This window comes from Trachinotus anak, unplaced genomic scaffold, assembly GCF_046630095.1.
Source record: "Trachinotus anak isolate AG129_WGS33_773 ecotype Australia unplaced genomic scaffold, CSIRO_AGI_Tana_v1 ptg000013l, whole genome shotgun sequence".
Taxonomy (NCBI): domain Eukaryota; kingdom Metazoa; phylum Chordata; class Actinopteri; order Carangiformes; family Carangidae; genus Trachinotus; species Trachinotus anak.
Window position 1 is genome coordinate 20,818,105 of NW_027273864.1, and position 27,377 is coordinate 20,845,481.

General features: G+C 39.0%; 2 protein-coding genes across 14 annotated transcripts in view; both read left to right on the forward strand.

The window, feature by feature from the left end:
* The first annotated feature begins 7,725 nt into the window (after nt 1-7,725).
* On the forward strand, nt 7,726-15,214 carry LOC139630763 (SH3 and cysteine-rich domain-containing protein 3-like). The gene is made up of 13 exons (XM_071494454.1): nt 7,726-7,858; nt 8,331-8,386; nt 8,742-8,820; nt 10,318-10,474; nt 10,579-10,676; nt 10,768-10,849; nt 11,215-11,312; nt 11,454-11,520; nt 11,731-11,780; nt 11,942-12,045; nt 12,150-12,201; nt 13,126-13,263; nt 14,855-15,214. The coding sequence occupies exons 2-13, from the start codon at nt 8,370-8,372 to the stop codon at nt 14,951-14,953; spliced, it is 1,041 nt and encodes a 346-aa protein (XP_071350555.1). The 5' UTR covers nt 7,726-7,858; nt 8,331-8,369; the 3' UTR covers nt 14,954-15,214.
* A 5,522-nt stretch (nt 15,215-20,736) lies between these two features.
* The window catches only part of LOC139630940 (neurexophilin-4-like), a 115,574-nt gene continuing 108,933 nt past the window's right edge, over nt 20,737-27,377 (forward strand). For 3 of the 13 annotated variants that reach the window (XR_011693246.1, XR_011693248.1, XR_011693247.1), the window contains exons 1-2: nt 20,747-20,991; nt 22,339-22,503. Coding sequence is in view for 2 of the 13 variants with exons in the window: in XM_071494800.1 (XP_071350901.1) it covers nt 22,501-22,503 (3 nt within the window). In the remaining 11 variants the exon portion in view is untranslated. Of the gene's footprint in view, nt 20,992-22,338; nt 22,504-23,984; nt 27,159-27,377 lie in introns of those variants that run through there. The other 10 variants (XR_011693249.1, XM_071494802.1, XR_011693250.1 and 7 more) reach the window with 8 other exon arrangements.

The window sequence follows — 27,377 nt, forward strand, 5'->3', positions numbered from 1 at the left end:
TCTCGTGTGTCATGTGGTTCATTGTTTGATTTTTCTGAAGCTCACTCTGAAGGCTGAACGGCAGAGCCTGTATACAGTGGTATTAGACATTCTTCATCTTTAATGTTACTGGAGGGTGAACACCATTCTTCCAAAAGATATTCCCTCATTTGGCATTTTCTTTGATCCAAAATCTCCCACAGGTGTTCAGTTGGGTTCAGATCAGTTAACCATGAAGCCTTTAACATGATTCAGATCATTTTCATACTCATTACAACCATTTAGCTTCTTGTATCCTGTACAGAAACATCTGCTGTCTTTGTTTCAGACCTTTTCTATTGAAGCAGATCTGTCTCACCAGATTTTGAAATTTAAAAGACTGAATTTGAGCACTGATTTTTTTTTTTTTTTTTTTTTGGCATTGAATTAAGTATCTGATGTGTTTTTGACTTTAAATTCAACTCTTCAAATTTTCAGTAACTCACTTCACTGATATTTTTCAATGGTCACAACATGACAATGAAAAACTGAACATTACGGTAATTCAACATCTGTCACATGACCAATGTACTGTAACTTGATTGGCTGGATGTTGGTTCCATTTGAGACAGAATCGATTGCTTATCCTTGGTTTTCCAGATGTGGACTACGAATTTTTAACTCGAATTCTGGGATCTGAATTTGGCCTATCAAATTTGAGCATCTTGAATGTGTATGATTCTAATATTTTAAAGCTTTTCATTCTGAATTTGTGAAGACTGAAGAATAACTGAAATTATAGCTATTGAATATTTCAAGAGTCAAAAAGAAACTGATCATTTCTATGCAATAAAATATTCAGTGTTAGAAATTCATAGGCTTATACATTTCAAAATCTGGTGAGAAAGATTTGCTTCCATACATTTCTTTTCATGTATCACCCCTCTGTACATACTGAGCACATTCATGCTCCCCAGAGGAAGAATCCTTTTTATTTTAAAGAACTTTACCAATTTTTCTTACCAAAGACTGTTTACAGGTCTTGGACAGGAAGAGGACTGCATGATGGCCGAATGGTTGAGGCACATATCAAACCTTTGTTACATGTCCTACCCTTCTCTCTCTATCCCCGCACTCCCAGTCGCTCTCTGCGCTGACTGTCCAAATGATTTTGATCTGTAAATGTTGTAGGAGTGCAATGAGAAATCAGCAGAATACTCTGAACAAAGACATGACATAAGGACAAACTTAAAGTTGTGATCCTCTAAGAATAAATGAAAAGTGTGTCAAGGTCAGATACAGCAGCTGAGAAAACAATCTCAGGTCCATTAAGTAGCTGTTCTGTGGTTTTTGATCATATCACATGATCTTCATCAGCAGGTGGTTTGCTCAGCTTTTACTTTTTTTTCCAATTTTATTCATTCATCTTGTTTATGTTAGCTATATGCTGTATATGAGAACTCCCTAAGATGCTAAAAGAAACAACTGGGCAAACACCATCTGCTGATGAAAGTGCAGCTACTACCAGAACTACTGTTGCCACCAAGCACATGACTACAAATGACTGGAGGAGCTCACGTTTGTGAGTTGGCAGTTTGGAGACCCCCGATGGCTGTGGGGCCTCAGGCAGCTGTTAAACATGCACCACTGTAAACATGTTTTTATCTACATGGCAAAAGATCTAACAGGTTATGTTTTTTTATTTTTTTTTAAAGGCAGTTTCTCAGACCATTTTCTGTTCGTCCATACAGTCTCTATACCTCAATCTGCTCAAATATGTTCATGTAACAAGTTTACATAGAGGAGGAATGAAAATCCTACACTGGATGTTGAAATGTAATCTGACATCTGTTTTCCTATTTTGTTCTTCGCTTGTTTTTTACATTTTAGGCAAAAGCAACAGATAATTTCACTTCCGCACCTCTTGGTTTTCAGTCATCCATCTAAGTCTGACAGACCAGATACATGAGTAACTGCAACACAAGGACATACCAGCATTCAGTTATGGATGCTTCACAATAGGAAAAGTTGTTGACAGCTAATCAATAAATCTTGAAAAAGATCCAATATCTGCTTATAGTGTGTTATAAACCTTTCATTAAACGTATATGTACACATTAGAAATGATAAAAGTAGAGACTTCAGTAATATGAATTGAGAATTTTACATTTAATTTTCACAGAATTCAGAGATTTCTTATTGAAAAACAGATCAAACTTATAGACCAACACACGAAAGCGCACCGGTCTGGTTACAGTAAAACCAAAGATCAATGAATATTGTTTATTCAGTAGAGTGAAATGTATTTCCCAAATGTGTCCCATACCGAGGACCTAAATATATATAGTTTTTGAGTCCAAGACTCAATCCCCTCTCCCTGTTTTCCTCCGTATTCAGTTAACATTGGAGCCAATGGAGCAGTTGGATGGTACTCCTGTCACTCAGAAGCTCATAGTTCAAATTCTGTAAGTCACTGGGCTTTGGTAGTCACACCGTATCAAAGAGGACAAATTTGCCTACGTTCTGACAAAAATGATGATGAAGGAGTGAAGTTTGTGGCCATGAGGCCATGAGGTTAAACAGAACATTTTCAGACCAGTTGAACAGTTTCTCCCACTCTGCCTGTAATGTCACTCATTCTAGCAGTGAACACTCCACTACATACACACTAATGTAAAAATCTGGAAAGGTCCAGAAACATTCGTGAAACTTAAACTGTCACTGTGTAAAAAACTACAAACGAGATTTAAGAGTTGAATACAACCAAATATGAAGGGAAGTTTTTTGAACATTTTGACTTTCGAATTGAGTTTCTACCTGAAAGTATAAATGAGACTTTGAACATTCTGTCCTTTCATCTGAGTGGGGAAAAATGTAATAAAAACATTGAATATTTTGGAAAGTATGAAATAAAACAAAAAACTGAATACATCCGGTAATGTCCTAATTTTTAAGATTTTTCTATGGTGAAGCATCTAGAAGGAGATGCGAATCAAGAAATGGTGGAATAATAGGGTACTTTTGAACCTGAGAAGGACATATAATAGGATTATGTTTGCAGCACCTAATCAAGCAGACTGAGGCAGATTTCGAACATTTCTGTAATTACAGAACTTAACTACCACCAAGCTCAACAGGAAGCACTAATGACAATATTTACCCATAAAGAGCTATCTTTATTTTACAGTTTTATACTCCAAAAGTAAACCTTTTTCTTGTCTTTGATATAAGATCCTCTCTATCATGCAACGACAGTCAGTGGCTTGAATTTGAATGAAGAAACAGTTGAAGTAGCGTAGTAGTACAGTGAAAACAGTATAGAACGTTACTCATATTGTTTAAGTAAGTCCACAGAGAGAAACTAAGCTGTATACACTGTAAATCCCAATTCACTCACTCATCTCACTCCTCTTAAAAGTGTATTGGAAATGGCCAGCGTATATAACTTGTTTACATGCATACCAACTATGCAGGCGGTGGAAACACCTGGTACACAACAACATCCTTCACAGTAGAATCAACCCCAACCCAGGTCAGATATTTAGACCACTTATTTCCAGTACAACAGAGGGTTCTACAGACAAAATCATGGTAGTGCTACGGGCTCACTAGTATCTCCCATTGTGATAAACTTCTACATGAAAAAAGTAGAAAGCTGGTCCCTGAAGTCTTTCAGAAAAAAACAGCATCAAGCCATTGTTTGAGATATGTGGACAATGCAGGGGTCAAAATTCAAACCCAGGAAGTGCAAGCCTTCACAGAACACATCAACTCAGTGGTTTAGAAACATCACGTTTACACGAGAGAATGCCAAAAACAAGAGCTTGCCTTTTTAACTGTGCCATACACGTTGAAGATGGCAGGGGCCTCCACATTCAAATTTACAGGAAACCCACCCTCACATAGCAGTATCTTCTCTTTGACGCTGAGCTGATAACGCACCAACAAGTGTCCAGGCCCGAGAGATGGAACACAAACAGAAGGATGAATGATGCACTTTAAGCTTATGGAAACCCTGACTTTGCAAAATCAGCTACAAGATCGAGGAAGAACACAGACACTGTGGGTGATGAAAAAAAAGACTAAACGCAACAATATCATTCCATGTGTGTCTGGGAAGTTAGATGGAGCGGATGAGTGATTTAGCAAAAAACAGCAAAACATTAATTGTATCCACTCTACCAAACATATTTTCAAAATTAAATAATGAAGCCATTTTTACATCACACATAACAGAACATAACACATACATACAGGATTTCACCTCAAAAATATCACATTTGTGGCTTCATCAAGCTGGACACCTCGGGAGGCGTCTAGCTGGCAGAACTTAAAGAAGCATAAAATTTGGTAATGAAAAAATGCTATTTCTGTATTTTTACATGTATTCATTTATGTCTGCATGTCTACATTTATTTATTTATTGTTTAATTTATATATGTATTAATTTAATTATTTGTGCATTTTTATGCGTTTCTTCATTTTTTTATTTATGTATTTAATTCTGCATTTCTAAATTTCTAGTAGTTGCGGCCATGTTTTTTGTGACCCCTATATTAACCTGAAAAGGCACAAACGCTGCCCAATTACCAGATGAGGGCGGTGTATATAAAGTGTAGCTCTCCACTGCTCTGTCTCTTCCTCACCTCTTCCTGTCCAACTGTCATCCCTAATTGTCAGGTATGTTTTATGTGTGTTTGTTCCCCAGTTTGTTTCTTATGCTGTTATTCATATTACATTGGCAAAGACTCGGCCGAGTCTGGACCGAGAGATCCGGTGTTTTCACGACTTTTGCCGCTTTGTCTCATGAACACACAGGAAAGAGTAAACCACCAAACAGGAAGTCCAGCTGCAAGTGATACAAAATCCATACTTACTGAGAGTTAATGGACGTTCAAAGTTCATAGGCTGCAGGGGGAAAAAAAAAATCCAGAGTAGTAAATGAAGATAAATTTAATTAAAAGTACAACCAAGCACAAAGTTGTAGTTATAAACAATCAGTCAACATTCATAAACATACAGTTAATTCATTTGAAAGTGTTTTGAGTAAATAAAAGTTGTAAATGTCATTTATATTGTTCTTGTGCCCAAGGACAGTTAAGTCTGTATTATCCTAAAGCTAGAAATGACGTAGAACCCTCAAATGGGGTCACTCCAAACAAATCACGAGGTACTGACTCAGTGAAGTATCCGCATTTGTGTATTTCATTCAAATAGATTCAATGTCATAAGTGACAAATGAAAATGTGGAAGGCAGAAATTGCATTACTCTTTTTAATCGACTCCCCCCACATTAGGAGCCTTTGAGTACAAATGAACTAATACAGCATAAAAACATACTCTGGCAGTGTAGACTTGCTTGAAAATGTCATTCTCAAAATGTTGAATGTTTGCTTTCAGTCAGACTAGTGAAGTTATATTACTGAAATTACTTTGAGCCATAATCTACAGTAGCTGTGTAGTGTACTCCCTAACAGGTCTCATCTCAGGATATAAAGATCTGAAACGTTCTTGGTGTGAGATATTACACAAACATGTTATGGCCTCGTAGCGTCCCACTCATCCTTATAGAGCAAACTGACTTGACATCGCACATTTTTAACCTTTTGGTTTCTGGAGCACAGGAATAAGAAATGTGAATTCTTCAAAAGGGTTGGGTTCTCTTTTAAATACACAACCCATGATTATAATATAGTGTTTTATCTTCAAAGCAGCTGCTGCAGAAAAATAACAGACTAAAACTATAAATGCTAACTGCATTACAGAAGTGTGCAGGGGACTTTACTAAAATGATGATGTAAACTTGAAAATGTAACTTTTCCACACGTGTTCGTTCTAGGACTACACTGGACCTGACTTAATGAATATGAGCAAAGCAGGAGAAGAAATCAGCAGGTTCTGTTTGGAAGTATTTAATCTTTTGCTTGCAGTCAGTCAGGTGTGAGTAGTTGCAGTTGACTGGTTATATTTATACAGATGAAAGAATAAAGCAAAAAAACAATTCTAAAATCAACATCAGCACATCAATACATTCTGACTTTAAATATACACTCACCAGCCACTTTATTAGGTAAACCTTGCTAGTACCGGGTTGGATCCCCCTTTTGCCTTCAGAACTGCATTAGTTCTTAATGGCATCGATTTAACAAGGTGCTTGAAACATTCCTCAGAGATTTTGGTCCATTTTAACAAGATAGCATCATGCAGTTGCTGCAAATTTATTCGGCTGCACATCCATGATGCGAATCTCCTGTTCCACTACATCTCAAAGGTGCTCTATTGGATTGAGATCTGGTGACTGTAGAGGCCATTTGAGTACAGTGAAATCAATGTCATGTTCAAGAAACCTGTTTGAGATGATTTGATCTTTGCGACATGGTGTGTTATCCTGCTGGAAGCAGCCATCAGAGGACGGGTACACTGTGGTCATAAAGGGATGGACATGGTCAGCAACAATTCTCAGGTAGACGTTGCTCAGTTGGTACTAAGGAGCCCAAAGTGTGCCAAGAAAATATCCCCCACACAATTACACCACCAGCAGCAGCCTGAACCGTTAATACAAGGCAGGATGGATCCATGCTTTCATGTTGTTGATGACAGATTCTGACCCTACCATCTAAGCGTCACAGCAGAAATTGAGACTCATCAGACCAGGCAACGTTTTTCCAGTCTTCTCTTGTCCAAAAGTCAAAATAATCTCACTTCCTAACCACTTTTCCACATCATGGGGTCAAGGAAAGATGTGAAGGAGAGTTCATAGAAGACAATTGAACTTACAGTAGTCTTTTTATCTTTTTAAACCAACTTTATTTATAACCTTGTAAGAATTAGATGGTAAATACTTTGCAAAGCACAAAAATACACAGGAGTGAAATTTTGAAATAAGATTGGCGTGAATAATCAAAGGAGAGGAAACTTCAGGGTCGAGCGAGTGCCCGTCACAGCCCTTGGCTCGCGCAACCAGGTGTGCTCGCGCAGCAGAAATGCTACCTCGCGAGGACGGTTTTCCTCTGTTTTAAAACATACTGTACATACAAAATGAAACTCTTATGCTGTTTATACAGTACATTAGCTAAGAGGCAGAGGATTTCAGTCCATTAGATGGAGCCACTGTATTTAAATGAGTTCCTTACTTCCTTGCAAACTAGCTGCATAGTTGTCCATTCAGTTTTTCTTCCTCAGCCTTGTTCCCATTGCTCCAGGGTTGGTTTAATGATGATTAGGCCAATGAATGGTGATCATCTTGTTATCTATTAGAACCAGAACTCATGTCATGAGCATGTAGATTTCAAGAGACATAGCTGACAGAAAAACAAAACATGTGCACAGGACATTCTGAGTGAAAAAAAAAACACTCCGTGATTCAGACAGCAAATTATTGATAAATTTTCATTGATCAGTGTTGATCTTCTCATGAAAAGTGAGATTTCAGTTCCACCACTGCAGTGGTTTACTCGATAAAGTCGCAAAACAGGCCATCTAATAATGTGTGTGTTTGTGTGTATGTGTGTGTGTGATAATATTCTAACATTACTCTTTAATGAGTGAAGAACCAGAAACAGAGTGCTCTGGTTTTTTACCACTCAGCTGGGAGAGGTTCTCAGCTTTTAAAGTGCTCAGCTGTCCCAAACAGTCACATGGACAACGCAGACACACACACACACACACACACACACACACACACAGGGCTGGGCTGTGTTGGCCTGCTGGCATTACTCATCCCAATGTCCCACCTGTTGGAGCCTCATTTGGAAAGTTGAGCATGTAAAGGAACAACAAGGCTGGTAGAAAAAGCCAAGAAGAGTCCCCAGAAGTTTTAAGCTGGGAGGGACGCCTCCTGACAGCATCAGCTATTCAAGAACCACGTCACTTTGAGAAGAAGTGGAATTCAAGTTTCACGGTCAGTTGATATTAATTATAAATTTGCGTGCATCCGGAATAATGATATAGCCTCCCTCAGTCATTTCTAACCCCTTACTGATAGTCACTGGAACTTGTGAAGTGTTGGGTCCCTGAATGTTTTCTCATTCATGTCTTTAACATGATCTCTAACATGTAGAGCAACCCGAGAAGCGGCAAATGCTCTAAACCCTCAGTAGATGTGTTTGACATAAATCTTGTACCAGGTTACAAGTGAGTCCTGTTTTAACTTTTGCTAAGATCAAGTTGCTTCACCAAAAAAAAACCCAACAAAAAACAACATGTGAATTAACAATTTGTGGATAAGTCTGACAGATCTAATGTGACTGGTTGTTCGTTAATCGTGAACTTGAAGCTAAACAGAAAGATTATTCCTTGTTAGTAGTAATCTGAAGGGAAAGGAATCCTCCTACCAGGAACAGAAGTGATGCTGGTGTGTTTTCTGTCCACAGTGACATCTGCTGGAACAAAACCTCATCTGACCAAACACCATGGCTCATTATGACTCGTGAGTTCAGTCTGCAGATCGAATAAAAATGATAATATAAAAATCTTTTGATAAACTGCCTCATTTACTGGATGCAAAAATTACTGTGATATAGAGTTTTTCCTTACTTGTAAGAAGCCCTGCTGTGTGGGAGGCTGGTTTCTAATGGTTTAAATGCTTGAAGAGCCTCTCAGTATCAGAAAATAACATTAAAGAACAAAGGATTAGAATATAGAACATAGTAAATTAAAAAACCCAGTGTGTACCCTCTGAAGCGGGCACTGACACACTAAGACCACCATGAGCATGTCTCAATTTATTTCCTGCATTCAAACATTTGCTTCTCGCTGTGACATTTGCTACCCGATGATGACAGGTTGGATGACAAGGACTCAGTGGATATTCATGACAACCCACCTCTCCCTGATAACGTGGTGAGAGAGGAGGACAACACGGTGAGACATCTAATATCCAGCACTTACCATGTGACACACGTCAAGAGGCTGTTTACAAGTCAGTTAACTAGAGAACTGGTTATTCAAGATTTCCTTCTTATATTAAGATGCCAGATCACAGGTTTTATCAGATTATACACACATCAATTCACATAAATGAATAATTTAAAGAGTTTACTCAAATTTCGAGAGCCATATATTCTCTCTTGGCACAAGTGGCATCTAGCCCCTTTGCTCAGGTTTTGAGATCTGCTACCTTGTCAGTAAAATACAATTCTGCCTTAACAAATGACATTTTAAAAACTCTGGGAAACCCACAGAACGCACTGTCAGCAGATTATGTTTTGGTATCAAGTAGTTTCATTAAAAAAAAATTCAAAACCTGGACAAATTAAACCAAAACTCTTAGCCCAGCATTCCCAAGAATTCCTTCTTTTAATACTTGATGATACAGTATGGACAGATGTGCCAATGTTTTTTTGCTCCCTTGATTTAGGAGCGATTTCCAGAGTGGGTTTGAATATATCACCCGTAAGCCGACAAAGAAACTGAGGCATTGCGGTTAGTTTGTTTAGGAATCCTTACAGCTAAATAGAGTTGCAGAGTAATGGTGCTGTAATGTGTGAACTGTCCCTGGTATTATCAGTTATTGTAGCATAAATCCTCAGCCTGACGGCCACAGGACACCTCTAATCCTGCCAGTGATGGAGAGGTGGAGCCAGTTCAGTCCGTCAGGCGTCTCTCTGACTCTGTGTGTGTGTGTGTGTGTGTGTGTGTGTGTGTGTGGGATCCTTATGACTCTGTTTGACTAGGCTGGAGTCTATTTAGGAGTAGCAATGTCAAGCTTTGTTACATTCAGTTGGGAATTCTGTTGGTCTCTTCTGAAGGCTATTTTCAGATCTGAGCCCTTTCAACCTGTCCCATCTGTGGTTTGCATATGTGTGTATGAGTGTGTCCCCTTGCAAGACTCCAAAAAAAAAAAAAACTCCAACTCCAACTATCATACAGAGTTACTTTCTAAACTTAATTTATGGATTTGAGCAGAATGATAAAAAAAGACATGCAGTAGTCCTGACACTTGTGAAGTCATTATTCATGTATCCGGCTCTGGCTGATATGATACAGTTTGTGCGAGGACCAGACAGGCTCCATGTGGCTCAGACCGCAGGGTGGTTCAGTATTAATAGAGCTGTTCTCATATAAATGTGTCAGGCGGTGGGTGGTGCTGGATAACTGGGACTGTTTGGGTTAAATAAAGAGACAACCAGAGAACAATTCAGTGGAATCCAAAGATCCAAGTTTCTCGCTCTATTGAAAAAACACACAGGCAGATAAAATTGTCAAATGGCCTGATATTATATAGTCCAACACTGTTGACCAATCTCTACTGTCACAGCCTGAACTGACATGCATCGTGTTTCAGGTTAAACTGCTTTCTTGTGTTTTGTCCTCCAGCAGTTGTCTTTACATGACCCATTTTTATTCTGAACCCTCCAGGTATATTTTGTCTATGATGAGGAGATAGAAGAGGAAGAGAAAGAGGAACCTCCTCCCCAAGAACCAGTCAAACCAGTCAATGACAAACCTCACAAGTTCAAGGACCACTATTGCAAGAAACCAAAGTTTTGCGACGTCTGTGCACGCATGATCGTTTGTACGTTCCTCTTGTTCCTTTTTGTCTCCTGTGTGACAAACCAAGTGGTCTTCAGTGGTCTTTATAAATGTTGTTATTTTTATTTTATTTTGGTTCCTTTTCAGTGAACAATAAGTTTGCGCTGCGATGTAAGAATTGCAAAACCAGCATTCACCACCAGTGCCAGTCCTACGTGGAGTTCCAGAGGTGTTTTGGCAAAATTGTGAGTTGCACAGTAGTTTGACGATAATCAAGGCTAAACTGCAGATCATATTTTTTAAATATTTTCTTTCATTTCTAATTTTGTCTTTTAGCCCCCAGGGTTCAGAAGAGCATACAGTTCTCCTCTGTACAGCAGTCAGCAGAATGCCACAGTCTCCCAGTTGCTGCCTTTTTGTGAGTCCCACTAATGTAAACTGCTGCATGAAGAGGAAATTCACTTTCACATTAAAATTCACACTAAAAGAATATGAATCAAACTGTCTTGTTATACAGCATGAGACAAATTTGATGTAGTAATTTTTGTATATTTTTAGTAACATTTTTTTCTGTTTGGCACTTCCTCAGTGTTTATATCCTTGTTTAAATATTAACTTAAGAGACTTAATTCAATGTTCGAGTTAAGAGCTTAGTTAGATAATGGTTCCTACATTGTCCTCTTCATAGCATGTGGGTATAACTGTTAGAAATTCTGTTGAAATTGAAATACCTCTTGTGAACCTGTAGGTTTTTTTCTTACCTGCATTCGTGTTTTCTCTCAGCACAGTCAAACCGCACTGACCCTGTGTTTGAGACGCTGCGGATCGGTGTGATCATGGCCAACAAGGAGCGTAAAAAAGGGTCAGAGGACAAGAAGAACGTGAGTGCGGATGCACCAATAAGACCTCTAACTGAGGCTGCCCTATAGCACAAAGCCACTTTATTGTTATTTTACTAAAAATGATCACTTTCTCTGCTGCTGTATTCCTGTATATATGATTATGTTTCTATTGTTGTCCAGATGTTGATGATGATGATGGAGGAAGATGAGTCCCAGCCCAAACAGGAGGATGAAGGAGGTGAAGGAGGTGAGTGTATGCTGAACACGGTGTCAGCAGTAGAAAGAGGAAGTGGTTTAACTGTATGCCTCAGGTCTGAGTCCAGCTGGGACCTTTGCTGGACTGGACGCCACCTCGCTTGTATCTCGCTCTCTCTGTCTCCGTGTTCACTGTCTCTACGTAATGTTTGACAATGCCCGACAATGATCCCTGTCTCATTTTTGTTGTACATTGTACCAGCAAACACAGAAGGAGACAAACGAGGAGACAAAGCTCCTGCTGATGACAAGGTCAGAGAATGTGGAGATAATGAAGCTGATGATGATGATGATGATATCAATGAAAAATATAACTGTCATTAACTGACAGTTAACATAACTGATATCAAGTACTTGGTATGAGGAAGATAAGATGATGCTGAGTCCGTGTTGTGCTGTCTATGTTTTTCCAGAGTAAAAAGCTTCAGCCAGGGAAGATCGGTGTGTTCAGTCAGTCTCACTACTATCTGGCTCTCTATCGCTTCAAGGCCATAGAGAAAGACGACCTGGACGTGCAGTAAGAACCTCTCCACACCTCACCTCACTCTAATATCTCTGTCTTGCTTGTGTCATTATTTAATATTCAAATATTCGAGTACTCATATCCAGCTTATTCCTCAGTGCTGGGGACCGCATCACTGTGATAGATGACTCCAACGAAGAGTGGTGGAGGGTGAGTCTGAGCGTACAACTTACACATGTCTCAGTGTGTTCATGAGCTAGGTGATGATTTCAACCATGTTTCCTTTTCAAAAGTTATGAAATTTTACAGGGAGACAGCCAGAGGGCTTGAGGATCAGTTAATTAGATTTAGGTCATTATCTCGGCCTGGGACTTCTGCCATTAGGTGATTATCTTTTCTTGAGCCAGAACAATTAAGCTGATTTTCTGTACTGGAACAGCAAGTCGGCTGCTTTAGAGCATCATTTACAATATTTATATCACTGTTAAGCTAATCAATATTCAAAGACTAATGATAAACAAATGTAAACTGTGAGACTAAGTGCTGCAGCTTTGCAACACTTTCTTTAATTCTGAATTTCTGCCTCACCAGGGTTTCATTTCTGTCATTTTGGTACAATAGTTTCAAACAGCATAAAGTTTTCATACACTTGATTGGACAAACAAAGCACTTTCTAGACTAGTGATCAGGATTTAGGTTCTACATGGACCATGTAGCCAAATCATGCTTCCTTTTACAGATAGTTCCAACTGTTTCCCAAGAGAATTTATATTTTAGGAAACTGTTATGTCATCATCTGAACACTGTGGTTGGGTGTAATCGATTGACACTAGATGTTTTATATAATCTTCTAGTAAAAACAGAGCTGATGAGATGTGGTTTGACTTGACTGTGTGGCTGCATTTCTCGGTCCAGAGGTGAAAATCTTTCAGAGACAATGTTTTCCACGGTGGATGGCTACTATAACGCTGTTTCCCCCTCCTCATCCATCCATCCACCTATTTTTGTCAGTCACTCAGCTTTCAAAGCCGCACCGACCTCATTGCATGTTCGTGTTTAAATCGAGCCATGTAAGTAATCTACATGTGAAACTGGAGCTGCAGCACCGCACTGTTACAGCCTCTGTTCCACCAGGGGAAGATCGGAGAGAGAACAGGCTTCATACCTGCCAACTACATCATCCGGGTGCGAGCAGGAGAGAGGGTCTACAAGGTGACACGCTCCTTTGTCGGCAACAGAGAGATGGGTCAAATCACTCTCAAGAAAGACCAGGTCAACGAACACACACATGCGAACTGACACCGGTACACACAGTCCATATTAGTATATAATCAAACCATAATATCTCCAATGTATTTAAACCTAATCCCGAACTGAACATGCATGCACACATGTATATGCATGCGCTCACACATATTACATACTGTATGTATTATTGTATGTATATATTATATACTGCATATTTTACACACAAATACACAGAAGGAGTGTCCACAGCAACATACAGCCTGAAGCACTGCCTGATAATTTGTCTTTGAAATTAATTCTCTACTCTTAAGAATTTTCATATAGTTTTATATACCCTTTAAGAATGATTAAACACTGATGGAGAGGAGGAAAGTCAATATCATTTTGATCATTTGGCATTTCTATACACTTGTTATTTTAAAATACGTGCCCTCAAGTTTAGTGAAGTGAACCTGGTGTAGTACACACTGTATACAGAAATACACACACAAAAGCATGCATCATGTTGACATGAGGAGACAAATGTTGCAGTTTCTCACTCACCAGCCCTGTTGCTGTTAGACCTCACAGCTGTTTACATTTAACCCTCCCTGTTAACTAGCCTGAACTCTTAACTTTAGATTTTTATGCCTCTCATGAAGACGTGAGAAATATTCAGTGGCACGATCTGCTCTCTGCTACAGTGTCTTTATCACATATGGTACCAACACATGCTGCCATAGTTGGATATTTTCCAGTTCCACCCACAGTGGCTTCAGGAAACTTCAAATCAAGATTTAAGAGTGTTCAAGGACACATTCATCATTTCTAAGTGTTAAATCCTGATTTTGTGCACACTCCAAAAAATGTTCTTACTTTTTCTCCATTTTTTTTTTTTTGATTCTGAGTGACTGCCAATGTAAAAATTAGCTTATACCAAAAACCAGAAATTTATGCACTTAAATTGAGCTGGTCAAATCATTTTCACAAACTGTCATTAAAGGGGCTATTTTTAAGTTTCCTCTGCTGTCAAACATGGTTTCTTGCCAGGAGTGGGTGGTGGTGATTGTCGCTTGAGGGAACAAGAAGAAAGAAGAGTTTCAGCCATCATTGACTAAATAATACAAGAAGTTATAATATGCCCTCTGAGCAATGCTATGTCTTTTGGAGGCTGTTGTGAGACAGGCCGGGGCTAACTTCAGTAGAAGAGAAGAGGTGATAGAGACAAGAGTTAACACTCATGTTGCTTTCCGCTGCTGGAGACGGCTCTTGGTGAGTAAAGGAAAGATTTTTGATGCTGAACTCACAACGTCTCCTCTAGACTGGTAAGTAAACAGCTGTTTTGTAGGCTATGTAGCGATAGCAAAACTTACAAATAGCTCCTTTCAGACACATGCAAAGGCTAAGCAGATTTTGTTCTCACTTGTTTGCAGCCCTGTTGAAAGTTAAATTTCAGATTCATTTCTGGTGGGAGTTGTGTTCTCTCAATGATTTGTTCTTGATAAGTCTTCATATAACAAAGAAACACAAAAACACGCTCATGCATCAAGAGGAAAACCTACAGTACTGTCCACTTGCAAAATATATTTAAAGAGATTTCCCCGTCTAACTGTGTGTTTTCTGTGTGCATGTGTAGATTGTGGTGAAGAAGGGTGAGGAGGTGAACGGCTACCTGAAGGTCAGTACAGGACGCAAGCTCGGCTTCTTCCCTGCCAACCTGCTGCAGGAGATCTGAGGAGGAGCAGCAGGCGTCTCGTCAAACCTCCAGCTCTCATCGCGGTTTCATCACTTGCTGCTGCTGGAGAGTTCATTCTTGGCAACACTGAAACACTTTATACTTGAATTTGTATTTCAGCACATTTTCCTTTGTTCCTTTGCAAACTTCAAACATGACCGTACAAAGCCTGCATGCAGAATATATTGTGACAAGTGTAACTACTTACTATGCAGAATCAGATAAATAGCTGACTTAAAATAAAAATAATGTGCAGTCTAAGGGTTATGAGTGTTGTCAAAAGGATTGAAGAATGGTAAAACTGGCTTAATTTTTGGTTTTGGCTTAATTTTTTTTTCAGGTTTATACAAAAAAATGTGGTTGTCTGGTAACAGTTGAAGCAGTATTACTCATCTGAAATGTCGTTTTCATTTCATATTACAGAAAAGCAACACGTTCATTGCTCTGGCATAAAAAGACAGCATTTTTATTTGTGTCTTCAACTTGATTACTATGTCTGCTTTTATATCGCTCTGCAAAACAACACAAACTGGAGTCAGTGAGCTGAGGAAGGAAAGTAGTTTGGTTTGCACCTTTGAATGAATCAAAATGTAGCAGATCTATGACTAACAGCTTCTGAAAGCTTCTGAAATTAGAGTAAATTACAAATGATAATAATGATAATTGTAATAATAATTGCAATTATTATTATAACAGAAGTAGAAATCTTTCTTAATCCTTCTTAGATTAACAGTATTTCATTGTGTGTGTGTGTGTGTGTGTGTGTGTGTGTGTGTGTGTGTGTGCATGTTAACAGCAAGTTACGTTAACCTTCATTGTCTCCCTTGTGTGTGTAAAAGAAGTGTCTGAATCTATGAAAAGGTACAGAGTTTGTTATGACTTTGTTATTGTCATCATTCATAGCAAAGGTAAGAGTGTATTCATTTCCTCACATGTCAGGGAAGAAATGAGAGATTCAAATGAGACGGAGGCATTTCCAGAACTTCAAAAGGACGCAGAGCTATTTTGCAGTATCTACCATGAGTGCAGTGTAATTAGCCTAAGGAGACACAGTGTGTTGGGAGATCAGGAATGCAGGGACTGACATCTGTAGGTCTGTGGAGACATTCCAGTCCAGACTATGGGCCTGAATAGCATGGCACCTAGACAGAAGAAACATTTTCACTTTGTATTCTTTTTCCATACATCCTTTTTTTTCATCTTTTTCTTCTAAATGTTTCTTAGTAAAGAATAATTCCTTCCTTTGTTCTACCTTTGCTCTTTCTCTGTTTGTTCTAGATGATATTGATTTTCTCATTCAGTTGCATTTCTGTGCCTGTTTGGGTTCCTCTCCCTCACTTACACAGACACACACACACACACACACGCAAAACAGCCGCCTTCAGATGCAGATGATGAGTTGTCTGGTCACGCCTCCTTCCTCCTCTGTCTGTCGTAGGAAGGGAGCAGCGTAGCCCAAGCAGGTAGAGTTGCCAGGCTTCAGCAGTCCTCTGATTGGACAACAGAGCACCCCTTTCAGACATGGGTCACTTCCTCCTGAGAAACAGCCTCTGCGTCATGCCGCTCCGAACTGAGGGACTGCATGGAAGATATCACAGCTGCCATGTTATCATCCCCAACCCCTTGACCCTGCCACTCCAGACAGGCAGGATGGAGCAGGGATGCCAACATTTTTGTGGCTTTGTGTGGGTGGATGGTTTTATATGCAAGTTAGCTGGTGAGAGGGCAAGGACATGGGGGGGGGGGGGGGGGGGGGGGGGGGGCGGCGGCATGATGCTGTGGCAATGAATCTGTTAAATTCAAGAGAATTTCATTTTTGATGGGGGGCACCACATCAACAGCCAAACTTCGACTCCAGCTGCAGGTGAATCTTTGTGATTCCTCTGTGACTCAGCATCCATGTTGACTTAGGAATTGAGTTTCATTGTTCACTTTTGTGTTCAGACATGCATGTTTCCATGGCAACTTAGGTAACTCAAACAAATGATGACTGTGTAATATGGTTAAAAGCTCAAGGACAAGTGAGTCAGTGGTGCATATGAGTTGAAATTTTTTTGTCAGCTGTTGTTTATAAGGTCATGAATGAAGTGTCAAGCCCAGTTTTCTCAATGTCAAATATGCTCAATAGATTATTTTAGAAAGAAAGACCATTTTAATAAATAGAGCAAAGGTTAATTTAACAAAAAGATGTTATTCTGTAGCATTTTAGGAGGTGGTCATTTCAACCAAATGAGAAAAAAATGCTCCATAAGTTAGGATATTGAATTTGACCTCTGCAGATGAAGATGTAAGATTTTGACTTTAATTCAAAGGGCATTGATGCTTTAACAGTTTTTAACTAAATACATAGCCAACATATTGTGTAGTGAAGTGAATACACAGGTAAAACTAACACATATTGCAACACTATATTACATACTGAATAACAGCATGTTCAACTTAGACACAGTTAACATGTAACAGTGATTTTACCCAACAGAGGTCCCTGTTGCACCGGATATAGAGCAAACCTTACTGTAATTCTCACTGAACCAACCTCACTCAGGTAAATAGTGTGTGTTTATTGAGAATAACAGTTGTGAAGCTGCTGTATAGTCTGTACAGGCTATACCAGGCTTGTAAGACACAACAAAATGTGTTATTTTTTACGTTAATGATCATGCGGTCTAGAATAACTCTGTAGAGCTACTGGAATGATTCATTTGGTCTTTGTAAATCATAACAGATCCCATATTTCCATAGTATTCAAACAATCGAATGGAGACATTTAATAGACATCAGTCAGTATCTACACTCTACTGTATTAATTCAAATCCAGTGATCAAATTACTTTTAAAAGTCCCACAATCCTCCTCTTCTTAATTTGTGATTCGGAGGTGTTAAGTATCACACCCACTTGTGCAGTTTGAGGCTGCACTCGGCTTGTTACTTCGGCAGAAGCGTCTCTGAATGTGTGATATGTCATTTGCAACACGTGTTGGCACATAAAGCACTGAAAAATAATACAACTTTGTGAGATGTCAAACTGCACTTATTGGATGTGCAGAAAATGACACATTCCTGTTGAAGAGTGTGGGCTCTGCATCGTCTCATTGACCCACCACATTCAGAATCACATTTAGCATCCAGTCGAAGAGAAAATCCATCTTTCCTTTGCCAGCCGCTGAGAAGTGTAGCATGTGTGAGGAAAAATAATAACATAAAACTATATTAGAGATCCTCTTTGCCTAGCAGAGCAGGTATTGATTTTTAGAGAAAGGTTTCAGAAAGTCTCTTCCAAGGGCCAATACTAATGCCGCTTCTCCACCCAGATCCAAAGCGCCACAACAACATTTTAGGCCTATCACAAAGCTTAGAGACTGGATTTATCTTTAGAGTTTTTTTTTATTTTTTTTTTTACTCTCTTTCTCTCTGTCTGTTTTTTGGGACTTACAGATGAGTGTGTATGTGCGTGAAGTAGCGCGAATGTGTATGAAATCTCATATTTCCTGACAGAACATCTGAAGCGTTAGATTAAAGCCCTGACATGATTCTTTTAATAACTGTTGCAGAATAACAACCCTTTTATTTCCTTCCATTTTTCATTGAGGCACCAAAATTCAATTATCTAATCTGATTTGTACAATTATTAATCTCCATTACTCATATATTCAAAATGATTTTGGAATCTTGTGAGAAGGAAAACTGTGTCTTTATTTAAAGGGCAAATGAAATGAAGTGTGGTGATGGTTGGGTAGGGCTCAGAGTGGACTAAACAGAGGTGGTAAAGAGAGTCAAAAAGTTCCCTTGCTGCACCATTAAACAATTCAGGGTGTTTATGTGCACTGGCTGCCAAAAAGACACCACAGGAGAAGATAGCATGAAGATACTGGCAGCCTGTTATCACAGTATAGTACATAAGTGTGTGCATTCACTTCTGTCCATCCATCTGTGAGAGGGAAAGAAGAAGGGGACAGAAAGACAGGAAGTGCTGATGTATACGTGTGACTTCATGCTTGTGAAAGAATACATTTCAGATGACACCCACACACACATAAAGAGAAAGACAAGTTTACCGAGTGAGTCCTGGGGCCCAGAGAGAGAGAGAGAGAGAGAGAGAGAGAGACAGAGTGGGGGAGCGAGGGAGGGAGGGGAGGTAGAAAAGGCTGGAGAGAAGGCTGCAGGGTTAGAACCAATTAGGCCAGGAGAGGATCCCTCCACCTGCACTGCCAGGCCCCCAGGGGAGAGTCCCAGTGACAAGATGAGGGATCATCATCATTACCATTATTTATTTGCTAAGCAGAGGCCGACTCTGGGGCCAATCCTAATAGGATTCACGAATTACAATGAGTGTCTTGCTTTTGGGGCAGGTAGGATGCTCACGGAGGAGGGGAGGGTTAATGCATGGATAAAAATGAGCATGCATTTGAAAACATCAACAGCAATACAGCTGGCTTATGCTAAAATAAATGCCTCTTAATCAATTATGCAGACCTATTATAGGCTCCCAAACTGTCATCAATAATGCATGGGGTATCTCTGTACAGTAGTTTGGTATGTTTGGAAAGAAGTCAGGTCAAACTGACCCCTTGAAATCAATCCTGCTAATTCAGATGCATGCTATTGAATTCATGTGAGCAAGACCAGGTAGAGAGCTCTGTAGAATTTAATCATATTCCTTGTGTGATGTATAAATAACACTTGCAACATACAGTATGTGTTCATTGTGCAACATGATTTATTCAGGTAATTCACTTTTATTTATTTTGCTCCTGTAATTGACACACTTCATACTTTGTACTTTCAGTTCCTGCTGTTTCCATTTCCCCTGCCATTACTCCTACTGCACCCTCTTCCAGGGGTTTTTCTTTATTTCTGCAGGTTTTAGGGGATTTTTCTTACTCTTCTTAGAAACTTTGGGCTGGTCAGGAAGTGGCTGTGGTACTATGGGAATCTACATGCCTGTGCCACACTATAAGTGATTATTCTATACAAATATTTAATTTAATTAAGTGTTTTCTGTACTAAATTTATCTGACAGCTTTAGTGGCAGAATTGTGCATACAAAATATATGAAGAGTTGCTAAAATACGTTTTTTTATGGACTAAACTACCAGGTAGTTTATGAGCTGAAATTATTACTTGATTAATTGATTAGTTGACTGACAGCAAAGTAACTGGTGTTTAAGTTATTTTTCAGGCAAAAACTATTTCATGGTTCCAGCTTCACATTTGAGGATTTGCTTGTTTTACTTTTAATAATTACATTTTTTAATTTATTTTTAAAATTTGGTCAGTTGGATTAAGCAAACGTTGTGAAGAGGTCCCTTGGGGCTGATTGTGATAGCATTTCTCACCATTTTCTGCATTTTTACAAACCAATCAATAAATCAACCAGATTCATCCATAATGAAAGTGATCATTACAGCCTTACATAAAATGTAGTTTCAAGTACATCAGTTATATGCTGCTTTTACATGCATGCTATATCATAATATAACAATAATAATAGTCATAGGGACATTTTTTGCATAGAGTACTTTTACTTTCAATACTCTCAGTACATTCTCCTGAGAGTATTTTTTTTATAGTGTGGTATTAATACTTTTTTTTTTTTTTACATGGGTAAAGGTTCTGAACTGAATAATTCCTCCACTGCTGCTGAACAGAATAAAATAAAAAGAAAATAAAAAAACAACAAAGTTAAATGGTAACTTTCCTCAGCATCACATGGAATATTTTAATTGAATTATTTGTCAAAGTGCCCAGTTTGTAGGTGGGAGGGGGGAGGATCCCCGGACCGGAACATCGGATTGCGCTTTTTTTTTTTTTTTTTTTTCTTACCCAGGTGCACTTGTTCATAAAATGAGCAGGAAGTGTAAGTTCACAATCATTAGGCATCAGTAGAGGCTCCTGTGGCCGCGACAGCTGTGGACACAGTGTGAGGTAAAAGTATCAGGGAAAAGCAGCCGTCAACACTCCTCCTCCATGCAGCCGCTGTTTCCACGGTCAACCCACAGACGACCCACGGGAAACGCCACCAAGTCCGTCTGTACACGGTAAACGATGCTGACGTCTCTTTGCGTTGTGAGGACGCAGACTGTTTGAAACTGTCGAGGCACTGCGACCCTCAAGTTGGCTTCGTCATTTAGTTAAAGCCTTCGTGCTGTTTAAACACTGCAAACACAAACCTGTAAAACCTCTAGTTTATTTATGAAAGGAGGAAAACTGAATATTTTACTTCCATCCAGACAGTTGACCAAGCCTAGTTTAAAAAAAAGCCTCCAATTACGCTTCAAACCTGGACATGTTTGACAACTAGTAGACCCCAGTGACAGTTTCAAACTGACTCCAGATTTGTAAAACCTTTATTAAAAGAAAAACAACAACAAAAACCCAAACAGGCTATAGATTAAAAAACACAAAGCAAAAAATAAATAAATAAATAAATACTTTGACTTGTCTTGGACCATCATTCACAAAAGTCAGAAAAAAAACCTGTTTAAAACACAGTTTCAGAGTTCCTAAACCTGCAAATCAGAAGCTCACTTTACTGCCACAGCTTTGTTCTGCCTGGACACCAGAGTCCCAGGGGTTCCCTACATTCAGACATGCTCGGTGTTCTCACCACCACATGTGGAAACTCATTTTCCCAATAGAGGGAGGGATACTTGGGTTGTATGGCTCAGTTATGTAAAATGACAAACAGAACTATAAAAATGTCAGTTGTCAGTACTTTAAATTCATAAAAGTATTAGGGCTGCCACAAATGAGTATTTTCATTATCGATTAATCTGTAAATTATATAATAATCTTCAGAAACTGAAAAGGTATTCAGTTTAATATTGTAGGCTAGAAAAGGCTAAAGAAAGAGCAAATATTCGTAATTGAGAAGATGAAAAAAGGCATTTTTCCTTTAAAAATGGCTTCAATGATGAATCTAATATGAATATACTCTATTTGGCAATTAATTTTCCATGAGCCAACTAATTGATTAATTGATCCAGTCTACAAAATATAAAAGTATCAAGAGGAGAAGTACTCATTATCTATCCCCTCTGACTAGTATATTGTTATATAATTTATAATACTGGATTATTGGTACAGGATGATTAATTAATGTGCACGGCATTTTATTGTTGTCATTGCATTTTTATCTGCTTTCTAAAATGTTGGACAGTTATTTTATAAACTCATTGAATGTTTGGATGAACCGTTTAATATAATATGTAACTAGCTATGTATTGGAGTAAGAAGTACGATATTTCCCTCTTAAGTATATTGACGTAGAAGTATAAAGTAGCACAGAATTCTAAGTAAAAGTACTGAGTAAATTGTGGTCCAGCAAAGTTCTTGGATAAATGTACTTGCAGTAAGTTACATACCACCACTGTGTTTTCACACAGAAGATCATTTTCACTAAACATGAACGAGCCAGTGCTTCAGAAAGGAAGGGCCAGGTTACTGCCGCTGAACTACGAGACAAACCTCAGCTGTGCACCAGGTGCTGAAATGATATTATCCCATTATGGTTCAGCAAGGACACTTTTCCATCTTCTGCTGTTTTAATGGTGAGTAAAGCTTTTTTTTTTTTTTTTTTTTTTTTTATCCCTGCCATTACATTGCTGTGTGTCTGTTTTTCCGTAGATTATTTTGTACACCATACAATCTCTGGCTGTTCGTGTTATTAAATCATGGATGTAATATTAAGATGCACGTGATTTACTTGTATTGCAATGAAAATGAAAAAAAAAAAAGTCAGAGGTCATAAACAGATGTGATCTTCCCTGAATGCAAACGAGCAAAAGCCCAATAGGTCATAAAGGGACACAGTTGAATTATACCTCGGTTGAAGTTTTGTCTGCAATCAGCATCAGATCGCCTGTGTGTGTGTCAGCAAGTGTAACTATGATCAATGTGTGTGTCCTTCCTTTTTGCACACAAGGGTTGGTTTGCATTGGAGAAAGCAATATCTGTGTGTGTGTCTGTGCGTGTGTTTGTGTGTATTTGTGTGGATGCCGTGTCTGCCTGTGATTCAGGTGTTGTGGAAGAGTGACTATAGTTAGTCCATAACTCATGATGCTCTCCATTCAGAAGACACCTTAGGGCCCACATTACACCCAGTGAGACTCAATCACAGCCTACGCTAAATCGATAATCCTGGAGAGAGTTGGTGGGAGGGAGGGAGAAAAAGATGGAGAGAAAGTGGCTGGGGGAGAGAGAGAGAGAAAGGGAGAAGGAAGAAGAGAAAAGGAGACAGAAACTCAAGAGAAGGAGGGGCGAGAGAGACGGTAAAGAGGGAGAACAGGGCCAAGATCGGAAGATGAAAGATGAGAGCTGGTTTTCCCACAAACTCCCAAAGGCCCCTTTGCTGACTGTGTTTTTATCTGGGGATGATAGGACATTGTTGAAGTGAAAGGAGAGAAAGGAGAGAATAAAAGAAATTGAGAAAGAAAGACGGAGAACAAGTAGAGTTACACTGAAGCAACAAGGTGTCTTCTGCACAAAAAGCCACCTCCTCTGGATATTTTGTTAGACTTTTTTTTTTGATAATTTGATATTTTTGACTCAACTTGGGCATGAATGCAGTCATTTTGCAGCTCATTGTCCACCGCTAGAGTCTTGCTTCTTTTGCCCATTCAGAAGAAAAATGACCTCACACTAGATTAGGGCCACAACAAATGATTATTTTCATTATAAATTAATCTGCTGATTATTTTCTCCATCTATCGTAAAGAAAAAGTAAAAAAAAAACTAAAAAAAAAAAAACTAAAAGCAGATTATGCTAGTTTTGTTTGACTAACAGTGCAAAAGACCAAAGTATTTACTATCTTATGGGACAAAAGTAATAAATCATCACATTGAAAAGCTGAAACAATAAAATCTTTGTCATTTTTACTTGAAAAATTACTGAAACGATTAATAAATTAGTATTTAAAATAGTCAGATTAATTGTCTTTCAATCAACTAATAGAATTAATCAACTAATCCTTGCAGCTCTACACTGGACTCCAGTGAGTTTATTAACCTATTTGCTTCTCCCTTTTAACAGAGACTTCAGACAGAGTTGTTTGCTCTACAGAGAGTTGTACATTGAGATTTTGAACACTTTTGAATCATTACAGTTTTTCAGGATGACTGACGGACAACTATAAATGTATCTACAAAGTGCGACATGTTGCACTGTGGGAGTGTTAATGCCATGGACACAACTTTCAATATCATATATGCTTTTTGAGAACAGCAGACAACATGAAACCTACACCTCTTAGGGTTCTCAAAAATGTCTCAATAACCCAACTTAAAGAACACACTCAAAAAGTAGGGCTATTTCTACAGTGAAATGGGCAAATAAACTTGATTCTGTTTACAAGTAATTCATAATGAAAGGAAATGTAGAATTAAGGGCATGCATTGGAAAATAATGTAAGTTACTTTGGATAACAATATTTGATAAATAAATGTAATATGGAAGCAATAATTAGAAGATCATTTAATCCATAAGAAGTAAAGGTAAGTCTTGAACTTAATGATTTGACTCCTCCCTTAAACATTGTCTGCAAACAGATCAGTCTTAATTTTTTTGTTGCTGTAGGAAGTACGAGCAGTGTACTTACCTTTGGTATTTTTTTGAGATAATGGACGACACAAAGGAGACCCACAATGAATAAGGCCAGGAACACACTGTCTACGTGGTGTGTGCGTGGCGTTCATGTTGCAACTGCGGAACATCGTGGTTTTCATTTTGGCGCCCATGATAATGAGTTAGAGCGACACACTGCCTCTGTCTGGCTATTTGGCGTCTCACCTATTTGTCACGTGACATGAAAAAAAAAAAAAGTTTTGAAATCATTTTAGCAGCAGTGGATTATGTGAATAATAAAGTGAATGGCAGTACTTTACTGGTGCATGCTCTCTCTCTCTTGCTCTCTTGCTCTCTTGCTCACGCTCGGTGTGTGTGTGTGTGTGTGTGTTTGCTCTGAATGAGGGTAAATAAGGTTAATAAGGTTTTTAATGAAAAGAAATCCACATTTGAGTATTGATGGCCATATCCAAGGCAAACTCAATGTGGAAAGATAGCGCTGCCAGTAACAGCAACGCAGCAGACATGCAGCCGCAGGACGTCAGTGATGCAGCCGCCAAGCACATGTGAAGCAGGCAGTGCAACATCAATGGGCAGAAAATCTCTATCTCTTCCTTTTTCTTGCTGTGTTTGCCGCTCTCTCCATCACCCCTGCGCTCTGTCTTTTCACCTTCTTTCCCTCATTCACTTTCACTCACATTCTCCAACTCTCATTCTTGCACCTCCCAATCTCCTCAGCTCTGTCTCATCTCTCCTCACCTTCCTCCCTCTTTCTCTCTCTCTCTCTCTCTCTCTCTCACTCTGAGATGTCACAGCATATGGGCCCACTCTCGCTCTCTTTTTCTCAATCTCTCTCTCCACGAGTCGCTGTTGTTTTTGAGTGATGTGCGGCTGATGGCGAATGCTGGGCTATGACAGATGGATGTGACAAGCAGATGGTTTTGCTTGTCGTCTCTTTAATCACACAAATTCAGTCGGCCATGAAGCCGGAGCTCTGTCTTGTCAAAGCAACACAAAGTGGAGACAAATTTATCCAGCAAGCCATAGATTTTGATACAGAAAATGTGTAGGCATTTGTGAAGAAAAGGGGCTAAATGTAAATGGGGGTCTTCATGTTGAAGTTGGCGCTGATATTGTTTTGATGAGTGTTGACTGCTGTTTGGCTGCATGGCAAGAAGTTGAACTTTAAATTTAACAGGTATGACAATGTAAAGTTGGGGCGAAGCAGAATAAACAATTGCACTTGTCATTTTGATCTTTGGAATTGTTTGACTTCATATGCTGAATGCATTTTTAATAAAGTGCAGTATTATGCTAAAATGTTGGTAAGGACACACACGAGCTGGTGTGTGTCCAGCATCTGATCCCTTATTCACAGCCATAAGCTGAATGACCAAGTGGGGTGATCCCGATAGTATATGTACTTTTATGGTATGACAGGAAGCAACATGTTAATCCAGCCAATTTCACACTTGACACATCAAGCTTCTTTATCACATTACAAAACTGAGTAAATCCAATATTGCCATTAAGCTATCCTGCTTTTGATTTTGCTGAATTTTCCACATTGGTGTAAAAAACCAGAGATATTAAAAGAATTAGTTACTTTGGTATTTAATGGTTCAGCAAAATCTCTACCAGTAGACAAAACTCTATACAGTATGCACAGAGGCTTTAGAAACCTTCACTTTTTGCAAACTTTAATGTAAACTATTAATCCACAATAATGGAGTCTCTCAATAACAAAAGCAATCAAAACCAGTGGTGTCCTGCATTGCACACATTATACATATGCACATATGTGTCTGGAAACTAAACTTGCAGATTAGAAAATTACTTCTGTTAAGAGGCAACAGGAGCAGGTAAACAAGCAAATTACAGTGATTTATCTGCATTAAGTTTGAGACAGAATATTGTTACACAAGTAGCGCAGCTCCTTTCAGGAATAGCTCAGTGCGTAGGTTGGGTGTATAGTTGGTGAGAGAGCAAGAGCGAGCCAATGGCGAGGCTGGCAACTGAGGCAGAGAGTTAAAAGGTAGCACCATACCAGTGAATGTAGTAGTGCAATGTATGTGCACATTTGGCTGTTTGTCAGTAAATAAATGCTATATTTGATAAAGCAGGGTATGCATTATGGCATAGCCATCATATGAGTACAGGTCAGATCCACCCCTCACTTCACAGCTCCACCTTCTCGTCCAATTATGGTTTCCTATGGTTTCAAAAAACCAAGATGGCAATGGCCAAATTACAAACTTGAGGCTTCATAATGGCAGTTCACAAACCAGTGGGTGACGTCATGGTGCTTTGCCACTTGGCTTCTCAGTAGCAAGGACTGGCAGACTGGTTAGAATTGGGGAAAGGATGAATGTAGCCAAACACAGAGAGATCCTGCTCCAGAATGCATGTGACCTGACGCTGGTGAGACATGAAGATGGCAGCTCATAGATGCCTCCAATCCAATTTGATGGAGCTCGAGAGGATCTGCCTGGAAGAATGGGATAAACAGTCCAAATCCAATTGTACAAAACTTGACTTTCCCCAGAAAGATTTGAAGCTGTAGTTGTTGCCAAAGAGGCTTCTACAGATTACTGAAATAAGGGTCTGAATATCTCACACCATCTTCTTACTCTATTGGGAACATTCCTAATTGATCTTAACCTGCCTACAATAGGTGTTCATTGTAGGTAGGCTTTATTGCAGAACACAGAACTTGTTAACCTAAAACCATCAGAGAGGATAAAGGAGGAAAAAAAGTTTTCTGGTAATTACATCTTAGTCCATAACACACACACACACACACACACTCACACACACACACACACACACACACACACACACACACACACACACACACACACA

Bases quoted from the DNA above. Each gene is read 5' to 3' on its own strand.
- LOC139630763 (XM_071494454.1), top strand. The intron at 11,521-11,730 runs GTGAGTGTATGC...ACATTGTACCAG, and splicing joins GGATGAAGGAGGTGAAGGAG to CAAACACAGAAGGAGACAAA. The intron at 12,046-12,149 runs GTAAGAACCTCT...CTTATTCCTCAG, and splicing joins AAAGACGACCTGGACGTGCA to TGCTGGGGACCGCATCACTG.